General features: G+C 36.3%; 1 protein-coding gene across 4 annotated transcripts in view; it reads right to left on the bottom strand.

The window, feature by feature from the left end:
• The window catches only part of PARPBP (PARP1 binding protein), a 49972-nt gene extending 27511 nt beyond the window's left edge, over positions 1 to 22461 (bottom strand). The window contains exons 1-5 of one of the 4 annotated variants that reach the window (XM_063323382.1): positions 22312 to 22461; positions 17568 to 17798; positions 15693 to 15803; positions 13988 to 14158; positions 11429 to 11583 (exon numbers count right to left, since the gene is read on the bottom strand). In XM_063323382.1, the coding sequence (XP_063179452.1) occupies positions 11429 to 11583; positions 13988 to 14158; positions 15693 to 15803; positions 17568 to 17798; positions 22312 to 22461 (818 nt within the window). The remainder of the gene's footprint in view (positions 1 to 11428; positions 11584 to 13987; positions 14159 to 15692; positions 15804 to 17567; positions 17799 to 22311) is intronic. The other 3 variants (XM_063323391.1, XM_063323399.1, XM_063323409.1) reach the window with 3 other exon arrangements.
• Positions 22462 to 22688: the final 227 nt, after the last annotated feature.

Raw genomic sequence — 22688 nt, 5'->3', positions numbered from 1 at the left:
TTACCCTAAAATGATAATTTGCAAAATGAAAGAAAGGTATATTTTGTACACATTAAATTCTGAAGATGAATTTTAGAATTCTAGTTCGGAGAGCCTCCAGCAAATGAAACTCTGCATGTCTACATTAATATAAAATACAAAGTAAGTGGGCAGAGCTAGGTAAGAATAGGAATTGAGTCAGAGGAAAACTAGTTTGTTTATATTGTTTCCTGTCAAAATACATGGAGGGAACTGGGCCAGAGACCTTGCTGTTTCGGCTTATTCTGGCTGAACAAGACTCCCATAAATAACTTAGAAAATCTGAAGTTAACTTGAAACTTTTTGGGGAGAGGAGGGCTTTTTTCCAGGTCAAACACAAACATTTCCACACAATTCTCATCTTTAACTTTTACAGATTAAAGATTATTCAGTTCACATTAAATTTGCAGTCTTGGTTAAAGAGGAAAAACTTGTGCTTAGCAGAAATTTAAGCACAATGTATGCACCTAGCTGAAAGAACAGTCACCATGTGAAGTCTCTCTGCACACAGGTAAAGAACCATTCAGATCTTAGAAAGGATAGTAGTTTTTGTTTTTTTTTTAAAAAAAAGGGGGGAAAAAACCCTTTTACCTCTGCTCCAAACCCCACAATTCAGTCTAGCCACAAGAGGATGAAAATTTCAAGGAGAAAAAAAATAAAAATTGTCCAGTGCAAGCTGTCAAGAGGTAAGCAGAGATCATTGCCACAGAAAAGTTCTGTCTCGGAGATGCATATAGGAACTGTTGCCAAGTCTCCTGATGCTTCTTGACGACTTGCTTTATTTCCCTCAGCCCTAAACTGACACTTTCCAAAGTAATACCCTCAAATGAGAAAAGCATTGTACTATATGAGTAGTATCTGTTCCATAAATACTGCACTGAACTCCAAAACAAGCAAGCAGGTGAAGGGATTGACTGAAGTCATCTTTGAAAGGCAGGTTCAGTCTTTTTTGTCTACAGGTATCTTGAGCTTACCTACATCGTTATAAGTTCCACATATTTTACATACACATACATGCAAGTATGCTGGAGCAAAAAGTGTTATTATACATATAGCACTGGGCATGAGTCAATTAAGATAACCATGCCCTTAATTTAAATGCTACAGTCTGTATGTGACTTGATTATCTTGTAGCTTTTCACTGAGAAAAAAAAAAAAAAAAACTGCGATAAAGACATTTTCTGTGTTTATTTTTTTGCCTCTACTACCCAATGTCAACTAAGGATATTTGCTATTAGAAGTAAAGTTCATTTAATCTCTTTTTCTCCCTGTATTCCTTCTTTTCCAGGAAAGAGTTCCAGTTCCCCATCAGATATACACAGTACTAACTGGAGCAATGAAAAGGAAAAGTTTATTCATACTTCAACTAGAATTTGTATAAACAGGCCAAGACAATATGCTGATCTAATGTGCGTGGATTAGCACTGAAAGACTGTGGCATAGCTTATGTCATTTTACACCAGGATATGATATAACAATAAGTTATGTTGTAAGGTTTGTTTTATTAGCCTTGAATATATTTATAAAAGGTTCAATCCATCTCATTTGTGCTATTTCATGAACATTTCAAAGCTTACTACAGAAAGCCCTAACTGATAGGAGACCCTATGCCAGATTGCTCTGATATTAATTACTCTTTTATAGGATTATATTATATAGAAAATCAGTAGAACTTAAATGAACTTTAAAATATCTGGCATTGTACTAGGAAAAAAAAAACAAACATGTTTACACGAACAGAATAAGGTTGAAAACTGTTATCCACTTTGCAGTTCCTAACACCTAGAAGGGCAGCAAAGGTCTGCTTTGAATATGGAATTACATGGACAGATAACTTTTTATCTGTCTTCAGATAATTTTTATAGGAGCAAGAATTAAGAATTTTAGTTCTTCTAAATTCTGAAAGAGGAGAAAGAATTCTAACTGAATTCAAGAATGAACTTTGATACATTAAACAAAGCAATGCCATTTGTCTGAGGCAACAGAGAATTGGAGAGACCTTGTCCCTTTCCAGTCAGGGTGCCTGCTAACAAGTTTTCTCTGATGTTTCATTCAGATCATAGGCTGCTGACATGAAATATTCTAGGATAAAGTGCTTCAGTCTCACATCCATGGTCTTAAATCATATTGAAGGAAGACTCTTATCAAATCCAGTTAAGCAGTAAACATTTCTTAGTTACCACTATGACAGATGTTGTAAAATAGCAATTTTTTTAAAAACACTAATAACATGATCTTCTGTTCAGAGTCACAGGCAACAATATTTCTTTGTTCAAAAGTTATGAACTGAGAGAAACCTCAACTAGAAAACCCACTGCTATCTTTATCTATGATGGAAATACCTAAAGAAAATCCACCAGAGTAATTATAAATGCTAAAGAACCCAGCCCTTTAGAAAGAACCACTTTCCACTGTGGTTGTTCAGGAAACATTCAGACACAAAAGCCTGGATCCAACAGTACAGTGGTGATCTTCCACTGAGTGGACTCAGCAAAGTCCAAATGTGACCATCAGCATGTCTGACCAGTATTCCACAGTAAGTCCATAGCAGAAAAGACCTCGAACCAAGCACACTTTCCCTTCTTTGATGGCCTGCACTATTCTTCATTTGCTTCAGCAGACGGAAAGGGTCCAAACATTACTATTTTCCATTACGCAGTCTTAATTTACACTCTTATTTCCTATCCACAAACCCCAGGACTGTGGGGTGGGTGAGTGAGGGGAAAGCATGTTATCATACAAAGACTACATTAATGCATGCATCTCAGGCAACTAAACTGAGGCTCCGCTACCAGCCTCTAAGTGTTCAGTTTTACAGACAATGTTCAGTTAACTTTTTTTTCTTAATTAACAAATTCCCAAACATTTTAGATCAACTGATGGAAGGAATGGCTTATCTTTAGCATGAACCAGCACTAAAAGAGTAGATGACAGTTCAGGTGGCATTCATCTCACCTGTCTTGCACCTAGAGAAAAACAGATGTCTACATGAAGATAAAACGAATCACATGCTAAAAATGCCTTATTTGCATCAGTGATTCTGAAGGGAGTTGAAAAAAAAAAAAGTACAATGTAAAACTACCTGTTTACTTGGCACTGTATAAATCACATCTTCTGTCACTGATTGCTTCTACTAAAAATATTTTCAGATCTTCTGCCAGCTTGAACCCGTTTGCCTTACATCATCTGTGTCCCTGTCCTATCTATTTCCATCTCATTTTCCTTATCAAACTGTCTTTTCTTACGTTGAGGTAACTAATTTACAAGAAACTAACCGCATGCCTTATCTATTTTGTTCTTACTGAGAGTATCACATAAACAAGCTCCTCTGATTACCTAAAATCTAAATGACACTGGCAAGAGCTCTTCTTATAGAACTGGGGCCTTAGTGTGCAAAGTTAATATGATGCAGAAGCACTTTTATTTATTTTCTGGATACATATCTTTTGTGGAAAAGACTTAAGTAGCATCCAAAAGTGGGGGGGGGAAGGGTTGAGGATATGGACGACGTTCAAAACCTGATAAAAACCAGAACAGACTCCTGAAGCCTATTCCAAGAACAGAAAGGAATATATCAAAATTCTATTATACTAAGGTCAACATTTTTATTCATTCATTTCAACTTCTCCAACAGAGGTAAAAAACAGATGACAAATATGTAGCTAACTTACATAGTGGGAACAAATGTCTTAAAAACAGATTACAAACACCTAGTGATCATGGGGCGGGAGGGGATCGCAGCCTTTTACTTTATTATGGATTTAGGAAGCTGTTTTAAAACTTGACAAGAACCGAGCAGTTATCCAATTTTTGAATTTAGAACTATATGAAGAGAGTAGCAATCTAATTCTATTCTCTAATGCAAAGAAGCAGGATGTCAACTAGAGCTTCATCTACCTGGGTAGAAGAACAGGACAAAATTCACAAAACAATACAAAATACAAATGCTCTTAACAGAGCATTAACTGTGCCTTTAAAGCAAACCCAATGTTTTTTCTAATTACGTTACATGCATAAATTTAAAAAAAATTAGTAGTTCATGTTAACTCAGATTTCAAAATTTCAACAATCAAATTGTATTAGTGAGCTTATATAGATTTTAAATATATCTGTAAAAGAAAAAAAGTAACTATATCAAAACACTCATAGTACTCCATAATTCAACCTCGAACAATGAGCACATGCATTATTATTCTAATTTTTTAAACCATACAGAGCTAAATATCAGGTGAAGACCCAATCTTAGGCTCTTCAGAGTTTTGCAGTTTATTAGATCCACAATAAAAGTACAGCAAAAAAGAATCTTGTTGCTAAGTATTTTTCCATGTGGCTGCTGCCGCTTTTGCTGTATTGCCAAAAATTTCTATCTTTTAGCTTGGTGGAAGAAACCAGAAGGACTCCATGATACAATTCCACTGTTCCACCATAACATATCCAACCTAATAGTTCCCTCCAGACATAATCACTTTCCTGCAATTTACAGAAAGTTATCAGGATTGGAATTATGGGCAGGGAGCTGCCAGGCTGCTTCTCAAATCTGGATTAAAGGGAGGCCATGGAAATAGATGAACTAGTAGTTTGATATCAGAATGATGGCATAAGGGTAAGATTTTTTTCAGTCCAGCACCGATATAAAAGTCCTATAGAACCACAGCCTCCATGCCTTTTTTTTAATTGTGGAACTATACTTGAATTTCAATATCTAGGACATAACAGTCAGTGTATTCCCCAGCACCAGCCTAAATTAGGAAGTTAAGGAAAGGGACAACAAGTTACAAAAAAAAAATAAAATCACAATTTAATTAAATGCAGTATTGCACAATTGGAGCACTTAAGACATCACAGTTGAAGTGTGGTATCTTAAGTCAGAATTACCCTCAAAAGAGCAGCTTTTTCAAGCAAAGTTTTCTATTTTCTTGTAAATCCAATTTAAACCGCAATTAACTTTATTTTAAAAATTATTTACTCCTAAATATGTTTTACAACATTCTCATCATTAGGTTTAAATTAAGACAATCAGATTAAAGTATATCAGTATTTCCATTAGAAAGTTAAAAGTGTGGGTAAAGCAGGTAATTCACTTCAAAATTATATTATAGTGCTTTAGTATTTGAAGTGCAACACATTTTCAGAAATGGCAAGCATTTTCAGTGAAAATTTTTTAAGCCCCTCGTGGTTACAAAAATACAACTTCATTGGAATAACCAAGATACAGCAGGACAGCCTGACAGCTGGAGTGCTGCAAAGGATGAATACAACAACCTCTTCAGGAAAGACAAGGTGGGGGAATGCCCTCAATATGCAGGAGCCACTCAGAGGTCTGGAGGAGCTCTTCTATTGGCCAGACAAGAGGCTCGTTGAGAGCTTGTGAATCCACTTGCAATAGAGAATCCAACATGTGAGGAAACAGGCAAACAGGTATTCTTAAAGCAACTCTCAGCATGCTTTGTATCACAGACCTTGGTTCCTACAGGGCACTTTACAATCACCACCTCAAAATCTGCTGGAAGAGCATCACAATGGGATGGAAGTAGTCAAGATTTCTAAAGAGTGTCATGGATACTGGATGGGCAACACACAGGGTTACACATGGCTGGGTCTGCTATTCACTAACAAGGAAGAATTGGTCAGGGATGTGGAGGGGAAAAAAAATAAAAATTAAAATCAATGGCAGCCTTGGCTGTAGCAATCATGAAATAGTGGAGTTCAAGATCCTAGGGGAGAAAAGAAAGCAAGTAGCAGAGTACAGACTGAATTTAGGAGAGCAGATTTCACCTTATTCAGTGAACTGGTACATGGAACTCCATGTGACAAAGTTCTAAAAGGCAAAAGAGCTCAGGAAAGCTGACGTTATTAGTGACAGCATATTACAAGCACAAGAACAGTCCATCACAATACTCAGGAAAATGTGTAGAAATATCAGTAGACCAGCTTGGCTAAACAGTGAACTGATGACAGAGCTTCAACGCAAAAAGGCTTTACACAGGATGGTGAAGAAGGGACAGGTTACAAAGAACTAATCTAGAAACATTGCCTGACATCTAGGGATGTTGTCAGGAAAGCCAAAGCTCAGCTTCACGTGCTTTTGTATTAAAAGGCTGAACAAACGAAAATGAACCTTTGCTGAAAGGCAGGAGATTTTGCAACAGTGGACACAGGTAAAACTGAGGTACCCAATGCCACCTTTTCCTCAGCCTTCACCAACATGGTCTCCCAGGCCTCTGATTAGAGAAAGTTTTTAGAGGGGAACTGCAAGCAATCGGTAAGGATCAAGTCAAGGTTTACTTGACAGAACTGAGGCCATATAAGTCCATAGAACCAAATGGGCTGCATCCAAGACCACTAACAGAACCCGCTGATGTCCTTGTAAGGCCACTCTATACCATCTTTGACAAGTCATGCTGATCAGGGGAGGTCCCTGAGAAATGGTAAAGCATGTAAAGCAGTAAAGCAAATGGTTTTTTTGCAAAAAAGACCAAAGGGACAGTTTGGGGAACCACAGGTCATAGAATGTGTTGGGTTGGAAGGGACCTTTAAAGGTCATCTAGTCCAACACCCCTGCAGTAAGCAGGGACTTCTTCAACTAGTCATCATCAAAGGTGCATCAGCCTCACTTTGTTCCCTGGGAAAATAGTGTAAAAAGCCCTCTGAGAAAACATTTTTAGGCATGTGAAGGCTTAGGTGGTGGCTGGCAACAGCAAGCATGGATTTATCAAGTGCAAATTATGCCTGACCAATCTGTTTGCCTCCTATAATAAAATGAGTGGCTTTGCAGACTGTGGAGAATGGTGGACGTCATTTACCTTGATTGTAGCCAGGGTTTCAACACTGTCAGAAAATACTCTCAACATACAAGTTTGGATGTTACAGTCTGGATGGACGACAACCAGATGAGTTAAAAACTGGTTGGATGATCCACCTCAGAAGGTAGTAAACATGTTGTACTTTATCTGGAGGCCAGTAACAAATAAGATACCATAAGGGCCTATCCTGTAACCTACTTTTCCTTTAAATATCTTTGGCAGAGACTTGGCGATAAAAATACATGCTCATCAAGTTTGCAGGTGACACCAAATTGGATGGAACAGTCATTGTGCTTGAGGGCAGAGCTGCCATGCAGAGATACCTAAACAGACAGGAGAAACAGGCTGACAGGAACCATATGAAATTCAACAGGACATGCAAAGTTTTGGAAAGGGGTAACACCTCGCAATGATACAGCCTCGGGAGTAGCTCTATGTAAAAGAACCTGGGAGTCTTAGTGTACGTTCGGCAAGCTAACTGTGAGCCAGGAGTGTGCCTTGGCAGCAAAGGCCAACAGTATCCTTGGCTGCATCAACAGTAGCATAGCCAGCAGTCTGAGGAATGAGATTATCCCTTTCTAATCAGCGCTCGTTGGACGAAATTTAGAATACTGTGTTCAGTTTGGGGCCCCCCAGTCCAGGATAGACACTGATAAACTGGAGCAAGTTCAGCAGAAGGCTGCCAAGATGGTCAGGGAGACATGCTCTGTGAGAAGCAGCTAAAGGAACAACTAGTTCAGTCTGGAGAAGAGAAGGTTTCAGGGGGATCTACTAACAGCTTTCTAGTACCTTCAAGAAGGCAACCAAGAAGATGGAGCCAGGTCCTCATGTTGGCAGTTAGTGCAAGGAAAAGAGACAACAAGCATAAATGGAAACAAGAGAGGTCCCAACTTGATACAAGGAAAAAAAAAAAAAAATTCTCCATGAGGACACTCAAGCAGTGGAACAAGTTGCCAAGAGGGAGATTGAAAACCTCCAAGGATGAAGACTGCACAAATCTTCACTGGATAAAGCCCTGATTAACCTCTAGGCTGACCCCATAATTGACCCTGCTTTGGGCAGGATGTTGGATCAGAAACTTCCTGGTGATCATTCCAACCTGAATTATTCTACTATCATATGTTTAAGGAGTCCTACAATGTTTTGCACAACTTGCACAACTTTCCAAGCAACTTTATAACACAAAACTCTAGGGCTGTGTGAACGCTATCAAATTAACTCAAACATTCAGCACAAGACCAGATAAAGTCTCATATGCTTTCTCTCACAAAATACTACTGCATCTCCAGATGCAATCACAGCTTCACAAAGGCAACACATAAGAAATAGCATTTTCCCTGTCAAGGGAAAACTCAATGCACTAATCCACGTGCATGATCAATTCAAGCTGTATAACTTCCACAACTGACTGTGGAAGACTGCTCACGGACCTGAAATGAAGACCCAACCCAAAACATTACATTTGCAGAAGTGTGTTGAATGAAACAATACAGCTAAATTTACATTTAAACAACTACTAATGTGAGCTGTGCAAGAGTGTCACCTAGTGGTCAGTGCTTACAGCGAAGTCAGGGCCCAATTCAAGAAGAAAATTTACTGCCCATCTATCAACTTTGCTACTCTACAAAATCAGTGGGGAGTTTTAAAGTATATATGTGTATATATATACACACACATATCTATAGTAACCAACAAGTACAGTAACCAATACGACAAATGCCTTTCCATCATTCAGTTTTAAGTCGCGCACATCTTTTACAAACTTGAGAAAAAGTCCTTCCCGAGATAGAATAAGTCCTTTCCAGATGCAAGAAGCATTATTGTCTGGCCTAAAAGAGAAGGACTTCCAGAATGATGGATTAGTACCACACTTTTTCATTTATACCAACAGAAAAGAGATTCCAGATCCTCAGGTGTATAATAATCATCCACTTCACTGACAAATACAACATTGATGTGTTTCTTGTCAAGAAACGGGCACAAAAAGTACAACATCCAAGCTCTCATTTACTGCATAAACATTATCTAAGTCTTATATGTAGAGAATCTGTAAATAATTTTAGGGTTACAAGTTTTACAGCAACCCCAAACTTTAAGGAATGTTCATGCTACTGATTCTTGAAAGATTAGGGACTTCTAATCTTAGACATTTGGAAAATGAGGAAAGGCAAACTGGAACTATTTCAAAATTCCAGAGATTTGTGAAAATGTTCATTCTGCTCAGCGAATATACCTTGAAACTACCAAAGGTCATTATATCTTTCCATTTCTCCCGCTATCAGGTCTGCGTACTCTTTGTGCCGTGTTTGAATCAAATCATCATAGTTTCCTTAAATTTCTACTCTGTTCAACAGCTTTCCCTTCCCTCACCTCATCGACTATTCACTTTCTTAGCTGAATTATTTGGGAATGAGAAACGCATTTTTGTTATTCTCCGTATGTTAGCATATACTTGGTTGCACCATATCTCCTACTATATTCAAAATATTCTTAAGCATATCCCACCACTGTCCAACACCTTCAATTTGGTTTCTAGGTTTCCAGAGCAAAGGAACTTGACTCAGGGGGTTGAATAAAGCCTCTTTTCAATATATGTTCCACAATGACCTGGCATTTATTTGGCTACTTTGTAGTTTATGCAAGTTCAAGTTTCATAAGATCTCCACTGTAACAAGATGAAGAGCGAAATAACAGACTTCTAATCATTAACACCACAGATAGGTTGTCCAGTTTCATCTTAGATTTCTCAGCAGGCTTCTAAAGAATAAGCAACTCAAACTCCTGCTGCATTGTTGCTCCCCCCACTCCCCCCCGCCCCCGCTCTTTAGAAGTTTCTTGTGTAAAACTACATCTTCTGGAATTCAGAACTGTCACATCACGGGCAGGGCATACAGACAGTCCTCACTCATATGGCTGCCAAACACTTACGAAAAATATCTTTTTGTTCACCAATGTTGTGACACTTACAGTTTCTAAACTGTATACTAATCATATAATATTTGATAACTTCAGCATACTAATGAAGATTCTTTCAAAGGCAGCCAACTAATTGGTATATTTCTATAAACTGAGCTACTATATAGATACATATATGAAAACAATAATTGTACTTTACATCATGAAGGTTATAAAGCCCATATAAAGTACAATAGATACCAGAAACACCACGGTACAGCTAGCTTCCATTCTTGGTCATTGATACAACCAGCAACACTTACATGCATACATGCAAAATAATGAACATGCTAGAATCTGACAATAACAAGATTTATATCCCAGAATAAATGTGACAGCAGGTACAGCAGAGAAAGAAACAGAATAAATAGCTGAATGCTAAAAAGAATTTCCAAGCTCTAGAGAATTCTCCCAATTAGAAACTGATAATTCCCAGCAACTATCCCCACTCTGATTCTTCTCTTAAACATGCCTTAAACAGAAGGGTAATTAACAAGATATAGCATTTTATGTACCTTTTGCTGAACTGTATATATCTGAAAAAGTGGTCTTTCCTCCCTAAAAAGTTCATGCACATAAATGTTTTTCCATTTCTCATTTTTATCAATGTAGAGAGACAGATATGATTTAAATAAAGAAAAAGCATACATTAGATGTTGAGTCGAAAGTTTTCTGTAATCACAGCACAGACAGCATGCCTCTGGCATCCACGATATTTAAATGAAAAAACAAAGAAGCAGAATTGAAAAGTAAAACCAAAACTGCAAAACAACTTCAGAAATACTTCCCACTTCCAGCTTCAATGCAATCTGAACAGTAATTTAAATAATGCTTACGATTTGCTTAAAACATTTTGTTTTCAAGTGTGTGGATTAGACTCAATTAGAACTAAAAAAAGATTGTTTAGTATCAAGGACAGAACTATCACAGCTGATTTGTTGAAGTTTTGTATAGAAAACTTTCTGATTATATATGAAAAAAGTTACCAACTTATATACTGCTTAAGAAAATCACTCTTCTCTCTGTTGCTAATACAGTACTTACCAATTCAAATTCCTGTGTTACACTTAAATATATCTCTAATTAATCTCACATTTGTAAGCCTGCCAAAACACTAACTTAGGTCTTCAAAACCACTCAAAATCAGTGACTTCACCAGAGCCTTCCTAAGAAATAATTCTTATGCTTTGCTTATGTAGCTAAAAGTAAAAGAATTCAAAGGCTAAATAACCAATGCCATTATTTGTCAGCAGCAATAAAGACTCCTTTATATAAGGATATATACAATGAAATGACAAAAAGGAAGTAATTGAAGAAGTAGTAAAGAACATATCAGTTTATGTACTTACCAGACCCACAAGTTTGAAATCTTTGGAAGTTCATTTACAACTAGGGAACTAATCAAATAGCCATCCATACACTGATGTGATAAACATTTAATACAAAAAATAACCTCAAAAATCTATAAGCTTACTCCAATTGTTTTTTGAATATTTATATTTTCCAATAAGGTTTAAGTTGTAAACATTTACTCCTGAATTATTAAATAAGTAAATGATTAGATTTTCTTTCATACCCCCTCCAAGACACATGAACAAGAAAAAACCACAACAGTGCTCCACAAGGCAAAAATATAACAGAAATTCTATTACCTTGGATCTAAGATTTCACCAACAATTTCTTGCAGCTTGTCAATAAAATTAACAAAGTTTGAAAGACCCTTTACGTGGGCTTTTAAAGGATCAAACAATGAAGATGCACAGCCTCTTCCTCCAAGTTCTACGGTTCGGATAAAAGATGTTGCCATCTATTAGGAGAAATATTCAGAAATGTGAAACTGTAGACATACGTAAGATGTACACATGTGGAAGTGAGCCTCTCCTACAGATTTGCAAATAGTGTATAACAGCTGGTTGATAGTAACAGCTGGTTGATAGCAGAAATAATTTAACTGAAGTCAATAGAATACTTCTTTAATGGCAAGCATTGTACATCTCACCAGAAACATGTGCAAGATCAATACTTAAATATTGCAGCAGAATTAAACAAAAAAAAACATAAGCCAAAGCAAAAATGATCCAGCTAATTTGATATTTACATTGGCCTTCTGATAGCTTAGAAAAAACTTTATTAACGCAGGGTATAGATGTTTTTTGTTGTTGCTGCTGTTTAAATGCTTATACTGAACTCACAAAAACTACTCATATTCAGAGGGCTGTCTGTGAAATAAGAACAACTTTAACATAAGCATGTAAAAGTTGACTTCAGTAGTGTATTTATTTTCAGAGGTGAAAAAAACCCCAAACAACCGTATACCCAAAGCTTCTGAAAAATTATCACAGCTAAGGCTTCTATCATCATAGGTACTCAGTTCTGAAAGTTTCCATATATTTTTATATGCTACAAAGACACTGAAAATAAGAGATATCCCAAAAGCACTGTGCCTTAGAGGACAACCCCTCAAATTTTAAGGCAACAGTCAGAATAAAAAGCTTAGTAGTTCTCCAGAAAGGTGAACGTAAAGACAATAATCCAATACGCTTGACACAGATGCAGTAATATTAATTCTACATATACGTTTTAATTTCAGACTATACAGCTAAATCATAAAGCTCTTAGGAATGGAAAGGTTACAACTGGAATTACTCTAGCAAAGAAAGTAAACCTGCCAGTATTCCTGCCTTTGTGCTAAAGATTTCCTGTGGATCAAGTACAGTTCATAGGACCTTGCCTTCCCAATGGAAAATATTCTGGCTTTGCAAGATTTCTACAAGACACAGATGCCAGAATAGATGACTTCTTTACACAGTAGAGAAGTTTCCCTTCTGGCAACTGTGAGGAAGAGGTAATAAATCCAGTCCAAACACATACTTTTTTTTAAACAACGTTAACAGAGCATTAGGAGCTAAAATAATTAATCCTGGAACTGAGATTTCACAAATTTTCCATATTTATTCAACCATAAAAATCTGAGAATGCAGCTGCTTCAGTGACTGTTACATACCCATACTGTTTTTCCTTGGTCTGCTGTTGTCTGCACTGAGGCCACTATGCATGCAAAATTTGATTATTTTGAATATGAGGGACTACAGTGGTTCTTTGGAGAAAGAATTCTTACTCATCTTATTCCAACTATTTTTGAGATTCCTCTGTGCTGACTATTTATACTGTAAGTATAAATGCACCTCATATACCGAACTAGATTCTTTAGCAACAAGCCTCTGTGAGCACTACAGGTTGATGCTGTAGCTTTTTATATTCCCATACAAGGGCACTGAGGGAAGAGTATACCACTGCCATGAGGTTTTTTCCTCCAGATCTGTGCCTTTGAGAATAAAATGAGCAGGAATGTCCCATATCAATCACATCTTGAAAAGTATTTCAAGACTGATCAAGCTGCAAATGACTGGAAAGCATTACTCTCCCCCAAATTCTGAGTCAAAACTGAAAAAACTGTAATACTGCCCTTTCAAATTTTGGGCTCTGTTTCAGTGTACATGTGAAAGGCAGGGGATTGTCACCAGGTTGTTCTAAGAAAAACAATTTCTACACAGGAATACTTCAGGCTCCAGATGTTTCAAGTTTAACAAATGCACAGAAAAATGCTGTTTTACTGTTTAACCAAAATACATACTTACAGCACTTTAAAACTGTAATGCACTGTTACTGTCTTGGTTTTGTTAATACTGCTTTGCGATGTTCATTTAACCCAACCTCATTGCTTTTAGAGGTATTTGGTAAGCAGCAACATCTAGTCTAGTGCCATATTTTCTTCCTTTGTCTTTTTTCTTTGATATGCATACTCATAACCTCACTTCACACTATTTACCAAGATTTCAAAATTTTAAAAGCAATAATAAAAAGCATAACTTATATTCATGTTTAAGATCGTAAACTTTTTCAGGATTTTAGTCACTGTTTGGGATGAACAGTCTTGATGCCTGTTTTTATGATATCATATTTTAGAGCTCTAGAGGTAAACACACACACAATTATTTTTCTGTGCAACTTTAGATCTCATGACCAAGCAAGCATCTATTTCTTCACACAGAATCTCTATTGTGTCTTTTTCACCTAGAAACCATGTTTATGGTGGTATTTGACTTGGCTTGCAAATGTCAGTCTTGCACATGAGATTAAAGTAACATTTTGTGTTTATAGATCTATTTCATTGCCTTAGATCTATGGCAAGTTTCATTTGACATACATACCAGGAAAATGGACATTTTTCTCTCCTGTGAGGCATGTTTTAGATTAGTGAAGGCTTCTCTACCAAGTCCTCTGTCAGGAACGTTTAGAATGTGAGCCAACGCTAGATCATCCTTAGAATTCACCAACAGGCTTAAATACGAACAAACACACTTCTTTGCCAGGATTGTCACCTGTATAAGAATCCACCACACATATTGGTCATCCTGCTGCTAAATTATGTTCCACTTTTTTTAAAGCTAATTAGATATGTACTGATATGATTTTTGGAAGAGTAAGAATTTCACCTTGCATAATTTCAAAATGCTACATTAGGTACAGGGATTCTGGAAGTATTGACAAAAACAAGCATGATTCATATGTTAAAATTATGTATACTGTACTTGAATATTCACAAAATATTTGAGGGTCGGATTTCTAGTTATTAAAATTGGCTATCAATTTCTACTTAGAAACCTCTTCACAGATACTTCTTTTTCTATCCCAAGTAAATATACTAGCACTATTAAACCACCTAAGGATTTGTCATTTACTTCAAATAGGCTGATTTTAAACAACTCGCCAGCTCTGCACCAGATTTAGTAATTTTTCCCTTGGGTCCCAGGGAATTTCAATCACAGATACTCCACTGAGTGAGCTTGAACACAAATTGTGACACAGCTCCACCCACATAACCAAAGCCTAACATTGTAATTGCTAATATTGCAGCACTGTTCTGGACCCTGTAAGAACAACGGTCCCAGAACTGAAGAATTTACAGTTTTGTCACAAGCAAAGAAAACAAAGACCAAAAAAAGGCCATTAACAAGAGGAAAGATAACGAGAAAACCTATATTTGCTATGGAATTTCTTCTTCCTCAATGGGATGTATACAACAAAATTATAGGCATTAAAAAAACAAAGCATGTACGTGTGACAGTCTGAAAAGACAGATTTAAGAGAAGGAAAAAAGAGCAAGTAATATTTTCACTACACAAGTCAGAGCAGCAAGAAAGCTATTATGTTAGTGATAGAAGTGCTATCTAGGGGAGAACTTTAGTTCAGAAAATATTTTCTTGTTCAGAAATATTTTGAGTTGTACCCAAATACTGAATTGAAATTGCCAATTATCATGAGAAAACCAAGTTTGAAAATTACTAAAGCTCCAGCATTTCAAGCATTGTTATACAGTATTCTGAGATTCTTGTTTTGGGGGTTGAAAGGCTACAAGGAAAGAATCCAGTATTCCCAGAAAGTCCTCGAGTCCTCCACTGGGACAGACAAACTTTGTTTGCTTTGCTACAGCTACTGCTACAGTGGCTATTCAGATTTCCTCCGTATATAAGGGAGTATGAGCTAATAAAATGAAATCAAAGACGTTTACTTCACCTATCACTTCATTTTGCAGCATTGTGAAAATCATTTAACTCTTAATCAATGTTTGAGTGATGGTATACTTGTAGAAAAATTTATTCCCTGTCAATTCAAGGCAGATTAAATTTACATCAAGTGCCTGCCATAAAAGGACTGTCTTCCAGAATACAAATCTCTGCAGTTAGCCCCATAAACACACCTACAATATACTCAAGTGATACAGAGTTTGAATACACATGTTCTAGTTTTTTAAACCAGCAACACATTAATACCAATAATTGGAAAAAGAAACTGTCATATTTCATCTTTTCAAAATATACAGAACATTACAAAAGAGACAGAAAGAATTTTTACCTTCACATTCTCCTGGCCCAGTCTGTTGACTGGTGTAGATGGAGTAGAAAGAACAGAACCATTATTTTCTTGTACATTCATTATGCCAGAAATAAATTCCAACAGTCGGACCTTTAAAAAAGAAAAATAGAATAAACTTAAATATGAAGTTGACTAGAAAGCAAAAGAAGTATTAAAACCTGGTGAAACTACGTCTCCACCAGTTTGCTAGTGTTTTGAGGTTAATGCAGCCCTTACAATGTACTTTTGGGTATAGTTTTTAAAAGTACAACTGTTTTAGTAGAGAAATGAGGTATAACATTTAAATTAACTTAGAAAAGATATCTCAAACAGTTATGTAATACACTTGCACTAAAAGCAGCTGCTTATGTTTTAGAGAATATTTAATACATTACACCTTGTTTAGGAAGAGCTCATTAACCCACCCAAGTTCTCTATCTTCCCCATGAAAACAGGAAGGAAAAAAAAATTAATTAAAAAAATAATAATAAAAAAAATCGTAGTTTCCATGCCCATCCTGAACTTCGTTTCTCCTTCTAATCTCTTTTGTGACTGATAATCACATGAGCATTTCAGTGTAGGTTCTCTGAACCTTTAAGGAAGTAGGCAAGCTGGCTACCAGCATACTTGTGATAGAATCATACACTAATTTAGGTTAAAAGGACCTACAGAGATCATCTAGTACAAACTCATGCTTGAAGCAGGACCAGTCTGACCAGATTGCTCAGTGACATGCTGAGCCACATTTTTAATATCTCCAAAGATGAGATTCCACACCGTCTCTGGGCAACCTGTTCCAATATTTGAGCACTTTTTAATGGAGAAGCAGCTTTTCATTCTTACAAGGGCTGGGAGGTAAACAGTTTTAATCATGCTGTAACTAGTTATTAATGGTATGTTCATAACATACCTCAGTTCAGTTAACGTTCTGTTACTGACATAGCTTCTCTCATATTAAAATGACCATCTAATTAATCATAGATCAAACACAAAAGATTAAATAAACAAACAGTAATTTGTTTAAGTCTGCAATGCTGAGAACAGGCAGTAAAAGCAGACAATTAACTCCTCTCTAGTTCTTGTTACAAGCTAGAAGTATGTGCATCTAATTTCAACATTCTTTAATTTTTTCAGTATCCGTACCCTTTGTCTTTTGACCTTTCCATGGTCTAGAGAGCACAGAATCAAATAAAATCATGTGGAATGCTTGTGTTTCACACCTATCTTAATTGCAGCTTACATATATTTTTATCCAGTAACATTAATAAAATTCATTTTTCATAGACTTTTATAGTCTAAGAGTGGAATACACACTGGAAATTCTCTAGCCTAGAGCATGCCCCACATGCAGTGTCATAAGAACATCTGAGCTGCAATAAACTGCAACAGAGCTGCTGACTGAGTGGCTGAAGTGGAACCTTTTATGGTTTCTGGAAAAATCTAACAAGGAACTACATGTAGTATAGGAAAGTTTTTGCTCTTAAGTGTCGTATTTTTAAAATGATAACCATTAAAAATATTTTGACCGTATATAAAAATAAAACCAAAACTGCATGGCACAGTTAATCACTAAGCTTTGTTCCAGTCTTATCAAATCTCAACAGTGCATTTTTCAGTTCCATTTCTAGCAAAGAATGATATACTCATAGAAGAGCTGTGGGATCCAGCAGGACAACAAAAAGAAATAATTTGAGTGAATTTAAAACATCTTTAAAAGATTTAGTAATTTAAACTCATCTGCTTCCCCAATAGAAAAGCAAAGTAATTAGTGAATAATTCAGAGCTCCTGTGTATATTTAGAAGTGTCGTAAATCTATAACTGGAATCAAAAATATGTCAAAACAATATCAGAGAACAAACAAACAAAATACTTACAGGGGTTATGCTCTCATCTTCAGATACAAGTCCAAGACCATAGCACTTCTGACATATGTCTATTAGATCTAACATATTGCTTCTTGATAAGAAGGCATGATAGGCTTTTTTTAGGTCAGCATAATTTTCAGGTTCTTTCATGTTTTCATATGATAATCCCAGTTTGTCATGTAACAAATATTTCCAAGTTTCCAACACATCACTAAGTGATACTGTGAAATCTCCATGTTGCTAAGAGAACAGAAAAAAGCAAAAATATTATGTTTCGTATTAAGTGTAACTTTAAAAGTAACTTTGAAACAAGCTACGTATATATATAAAACTATTATAGTCTAAATAGTTAAGTTTATAATAAAAAAAGTTTTACATATAGTTGAATTTCTTCCAGTGCTTTGCCTTTACAGGTGAGCTTTGTTATATGCACTAGTTATTCCTGATCTTTAAAATTCCAGGTATGTATATCGAACTTTACTCTTAAGAAAAGACATATTGACTTGCACAGGACTACTGCTTACATAAAGTTTTTTATTTGCAGAAATAGTTTTCAGCATGCCAGGCATTTACATGCCAAATGCAGTAAATACAGCTCCATTACCTTGCTTCAAGCAGCAATCTGAATAAACATATGCCACGTCCAAAAAAATATGAGCCTTTTTTGCTTTGTCAGTACAATTATACTTTAGCACAACATTGACAGTGCTGCTACATGGATCTAACAAATACATTAAAGCAATGCCCTTGTCTCTTACTAGTACCATAACTAACATGAACTATATAGTACAGGCTACAATCTTATACCCAGCTTCTGGCCCACTCTCCCTGTCAAAACTATTAAATTACATTCCGTGTGCCCCTCTGCCTTCTCCCCACCCTCCAAAAAGGGAAAAAAAGAATTACAGTTTATCAGGAAATTAGCAGAATTAGAGATTAACGGAGAGTTAATTTAAAAGAGCAGATAAAGTGGGTAAACGACAACAAATACATGGGTAGCAAAATAACCAACAGCACTTTATTAGCAATTGAAGAACCTTTTCCTATTCTAGGCAAAAAAAAAAAAACCCTTCAAATTTATCACGAAGTAACTTGAGAGACTTGTATCACAGTTATCAGTCCCTTACTTCTTTCCAGCTCTTGAGGGGAGTGCTCTGTTGACCTTTGGTGGACACAAGCAGAAAATGTATAAACAGCAATGACTAAAATCCTGTTTAATTTACATACTAGTTTATCATAATTTTTTTCAAAGGATTTACATCAAAGTGTAAAGCAAATATCTGAAGGCAGGGTGCAAAGAGGATGGAGCCGGGTGGTTTTTTAAGGTGCTCATTGGCAGGACCAGAGGCAATGGGGACAAACTGAAAGAAACACACAAGGTTCCCTCTGAGTATCAGGGAACACTTTTTTACTGTGCAGGTGACTAAGCACCAGCACAGATTGCTCAGGGAGGTTATGAAGCCTTCATCCTTGGAGACATCTGAAAGTCATCTGGACATGGTCCTGGGCAACTGTCACTAGGTGGCCTTGCTTGAGGAGGAGGGTTGGGCAAGATGACCTCCAGAGGTCCCTCACAACCTGAACCGATCTGCAATTCTGTGATAAATTAATCATACTGAAGAACAGCCCAGACAAAGTCTCTTGGTAGCATCATTACAATACGTTACATGCCAGATATCATATAAAATTGCTGCAAAGTTGGTAGGATTACCAAAAGGGAAACAGATACAAGAGTTTAAGGAAGTAACACTGTAAAACCACGTTGCATTTTTCTTTATTTGGCAACATGGAAACAAGATGATTTGGGAAAACATTTCAAGAATTACAGGATGCTGAACAGAACATAACATTCTTCAGACAGTGTACAAAACCCATGGAAGCACAGGGTAGAACTAAACCACACACCAAAAGTGATTTCATCCAGAATCAGAGACAAACACAAAATTAACAATGAAGCACATTTTCCTCCAGTCTTAAAGCCATAGTGCTAGAAGAGAGATTTAGAAAATATTTAAGGGAAGTCTGTGAATTTAAATTCACAGTCTCAGGAAAAACAATTGTTTTATATGACATCTCAGTTTCACCCACTATGAGCTAAAACAGTCATGATCTGAAAATGACAAGTGAGTATTTGCCCTAATAACTATCTCCTACCCCTCCTTATCCACAGGTGCAGACATAGTCAATTTAAAGCAATTACTTTCAACTGAACTTCAGCTTGAAAATTGTTATTTCCATTTCAAACCTTAAGAAAGGTTCTTCTTGAAAGTTTTCCTAGATTTTAGATCTATACTAATCAGTCTAGGTAAAAGGTATTAACTTTCACAACAGACCATATGCCACTTGTCTTTATACCATATGGCTACAAGTGTGCTACAACACAAAGTATTTTCAGAGGAATTCAAAGCATAGATTTTTTTCCCCCCCTTTCACCCCTGCTATTTGATCAATGATTACCACACTGTTTGCTACCCTAATTCTTGGTGAAATTTAAGACTAATAAGTTACAAGACTTTTAAACTTTCCTGGAGTCCTCTGAAAAGCCTTGTTATTTTTCATTTCTACCACAGATATAGATAACAGTTAAAACACCTAATCCATTAAAATTGTCCAGCCTCCTAAAGAAAGAGAATAGGGTTTTGTTGTTTGTGGTAGGTGGTTTGTTGTTTTTTGGTGGTTTGTTTTTTTTCAATCTAGCCAGTGAATAGACTTTTAATACAGTTATATTTCTTGTAGTAATTGACTTTACCGCCGTAGACGTCTATTCTACTGGTGTCGCCTTAACAATGCAAGATTATTGTACTTAAATCAGAGATTTAACAAGGGACTTGCCTAAAACTGTAATAGTCCGCATCTTAATTTGAAGTTTCGGTGCAGAACAAAACAAAACAGTGATATTTTACTCTAACACAATAAACATCAAAATGGACATCCAACTGAAGAAATTGAAATTCAGAGGCAGCACGTGCAAATGCTAGAACAGTTTTAACCCACATATGCAAGACAAGTTTTATATATACTGGTAAATTGTCTTATTAGACCAACTAGTATAATCAGAAAAAAAATAATTAAGTTTTGAGCCCTTGGACTTTCTTCAGATTTGAAGTAAAAGCAGTATATTTCAAGATAAAATTAGTTGAAAATAACTGCTTTAATTTTTGTTAGATCATCTCTGAAAGAGAAGATATTTGTAGAGGGGAAGAATTTTTCCTGGAGGAGAAAAAAAAAAAAAAGGAGAAAGTGGAATAAACTAGTTACCTCTAGAGAAAGGAAAGAGCTTATTGTAAGCTATTAGGAAAGCAGAAGTAATGAAGCATAAAAATATCATCTTTATCATGTCTGTAAATTTTGTCATCCAACAGAATAATACATTTGAGTTCCCAGAGTTGAATTTGGAAAAATGTTTGCAGTTCTCCCTTGAGAATCACTACAAACATGACAAACAGTGATTGCCTCTGCAGGTAGTTTTGCATTATTGTCCTTAATTGGTTCTCTGAGAGTTCATTTTGATGCACAAGCATTTTCTAGTTTTACCTCCATGGGTATTGTTGAGGACATTGGGATCTTGGCTAGAATATATTACATTCTATGAAGTACAAATGTAGACTCTCGGGATTCTGATACTTCTGCTGTAATGTTTATTACAGAAGGGATGAATTCACCAGTTCTATATTTCATATTTAGACAAAAGATACTCCCATTCTGGACACTTTAGACTACAAAGCTTTTTCTGGCGATGAATTCAGTTAGGTTAAAGAGTGGTTCTGGAAATATTTCTTCCAAAATACAAGCTTCCTCTAGTACAACTGATAATTTTTTTAAATAATATGTTGCAACTAGGAGTGCACAAACTGAAGCAGGTTTTCTGTTTGGAGTTTTTTTTGTTGGTTTGGGGATTTGGTTTTGGTGTGGTTTTGTTGTTTGTGGTGTGTTTGTTTTGGTTTTTTTTTTTTCTCAAACTAAGATTTATACTACATGTTCAATTTACTATGCAACATCTGGGTAAGTCTTCCAACAACGGTAATTTGTTTTCATCAGTAATTGAGCTTATTGACCTAAAAAGGTATCTTTAGACTATCAAAGTGATTATCGTTCTCATTTGATGAGATGCATACAAAGGCCTGACTGTATGTTGCAACAGTTTTAGGTATGTTTCAGATGATTGATAATGCCCAATCTTACAGCTGTGACAAGCCCCAGTGCTTCTCACGGAGACATTCAAGGCTTACATTTCCTGTTCATCATTTGACATCTGGTACATGTGCAAAGAAGGTCATATATTTCCTACTGGTACTGGGTGCACACTCACAACTTGTATGTATAGGTCTTCGTCTAAGGAACTTCAGGAAAAACAGCACCCAAGAACAGACTGCTGCAAGCACAACTCATGCAGCCTATATCAAATCAGTTTTATACTCATATTCTTCTCGTGTCATCCCCAAGCATGCTCAGAACACTCACAAAGATGCATCCCAAATGCGATTGTTCTCACACCCTGATCTACAGCACAGAAGAAACATTTAATGGAAATAAACACAAGTTACATGATCAGGAAAAATACATTAGTATTTAATATTGAAGTTCAGAACTCAGATATACACTTCAAACACTTCCATCCTCCCATCTGTCTTGTGGTTTTATTTCCAAGCCCTGATTCAACAGTGTGCTTAATCATATTAATTTTAGTGTCTTGTTGCATCTGACCCTTGGTTAGTACCACTAAGTACCAAGAACAAACTGAAAGAATGCTAACCTGTTTATTGACTTCTGCCATTGACAGTTGTAACGCCATCAGCATGCAGTCTGCTCCACAGACAGTAGTTCTTTCAGAGTTTGAAAATAAAGGCCATTGTCTTCTGAAACACTTGATCAAGTTTAAAATTTGTTGCTGGAAAGCAATCATTGTCTAGAGTAGAAGATAGAAATAATTAAGAGAAATAAAAATGAATGTAGCTATGCAAGAGACCTATGTGTATCTTCACCTTCCAAATCCCGTGCAAATCCCATTCTGTCTTCTTGCAGATCAAGTTCCTAGAATAAACTCTTCCCCCTAAATCAATAGTCTAGTGCAACTTGCCTCACTATGACAGAGCAACAACGCAGAGGGGTTAGGAGTGCTTATGTATGACA

The sequence above is a fragment of the Chroicocephalus ridibundus genome, chromosome 1 (genome assembly GCF_963924245.1).
Source record: "Chroicocephalus ridibundus chromosome 1, bChrRid1.1, whole genome shotgun sequence".
Taxonomy (NCBI): Eukaryota; Metazoa; Chordata; class Aves; order Charadriiformes; family Laridae; genus Chroicocephalus; species Chroicocephalus ridibundus.
Note: the sequence above shows the minus strand (reverse complement) of the source record. Positions and strands in the feature narration are given on the sequence as shown.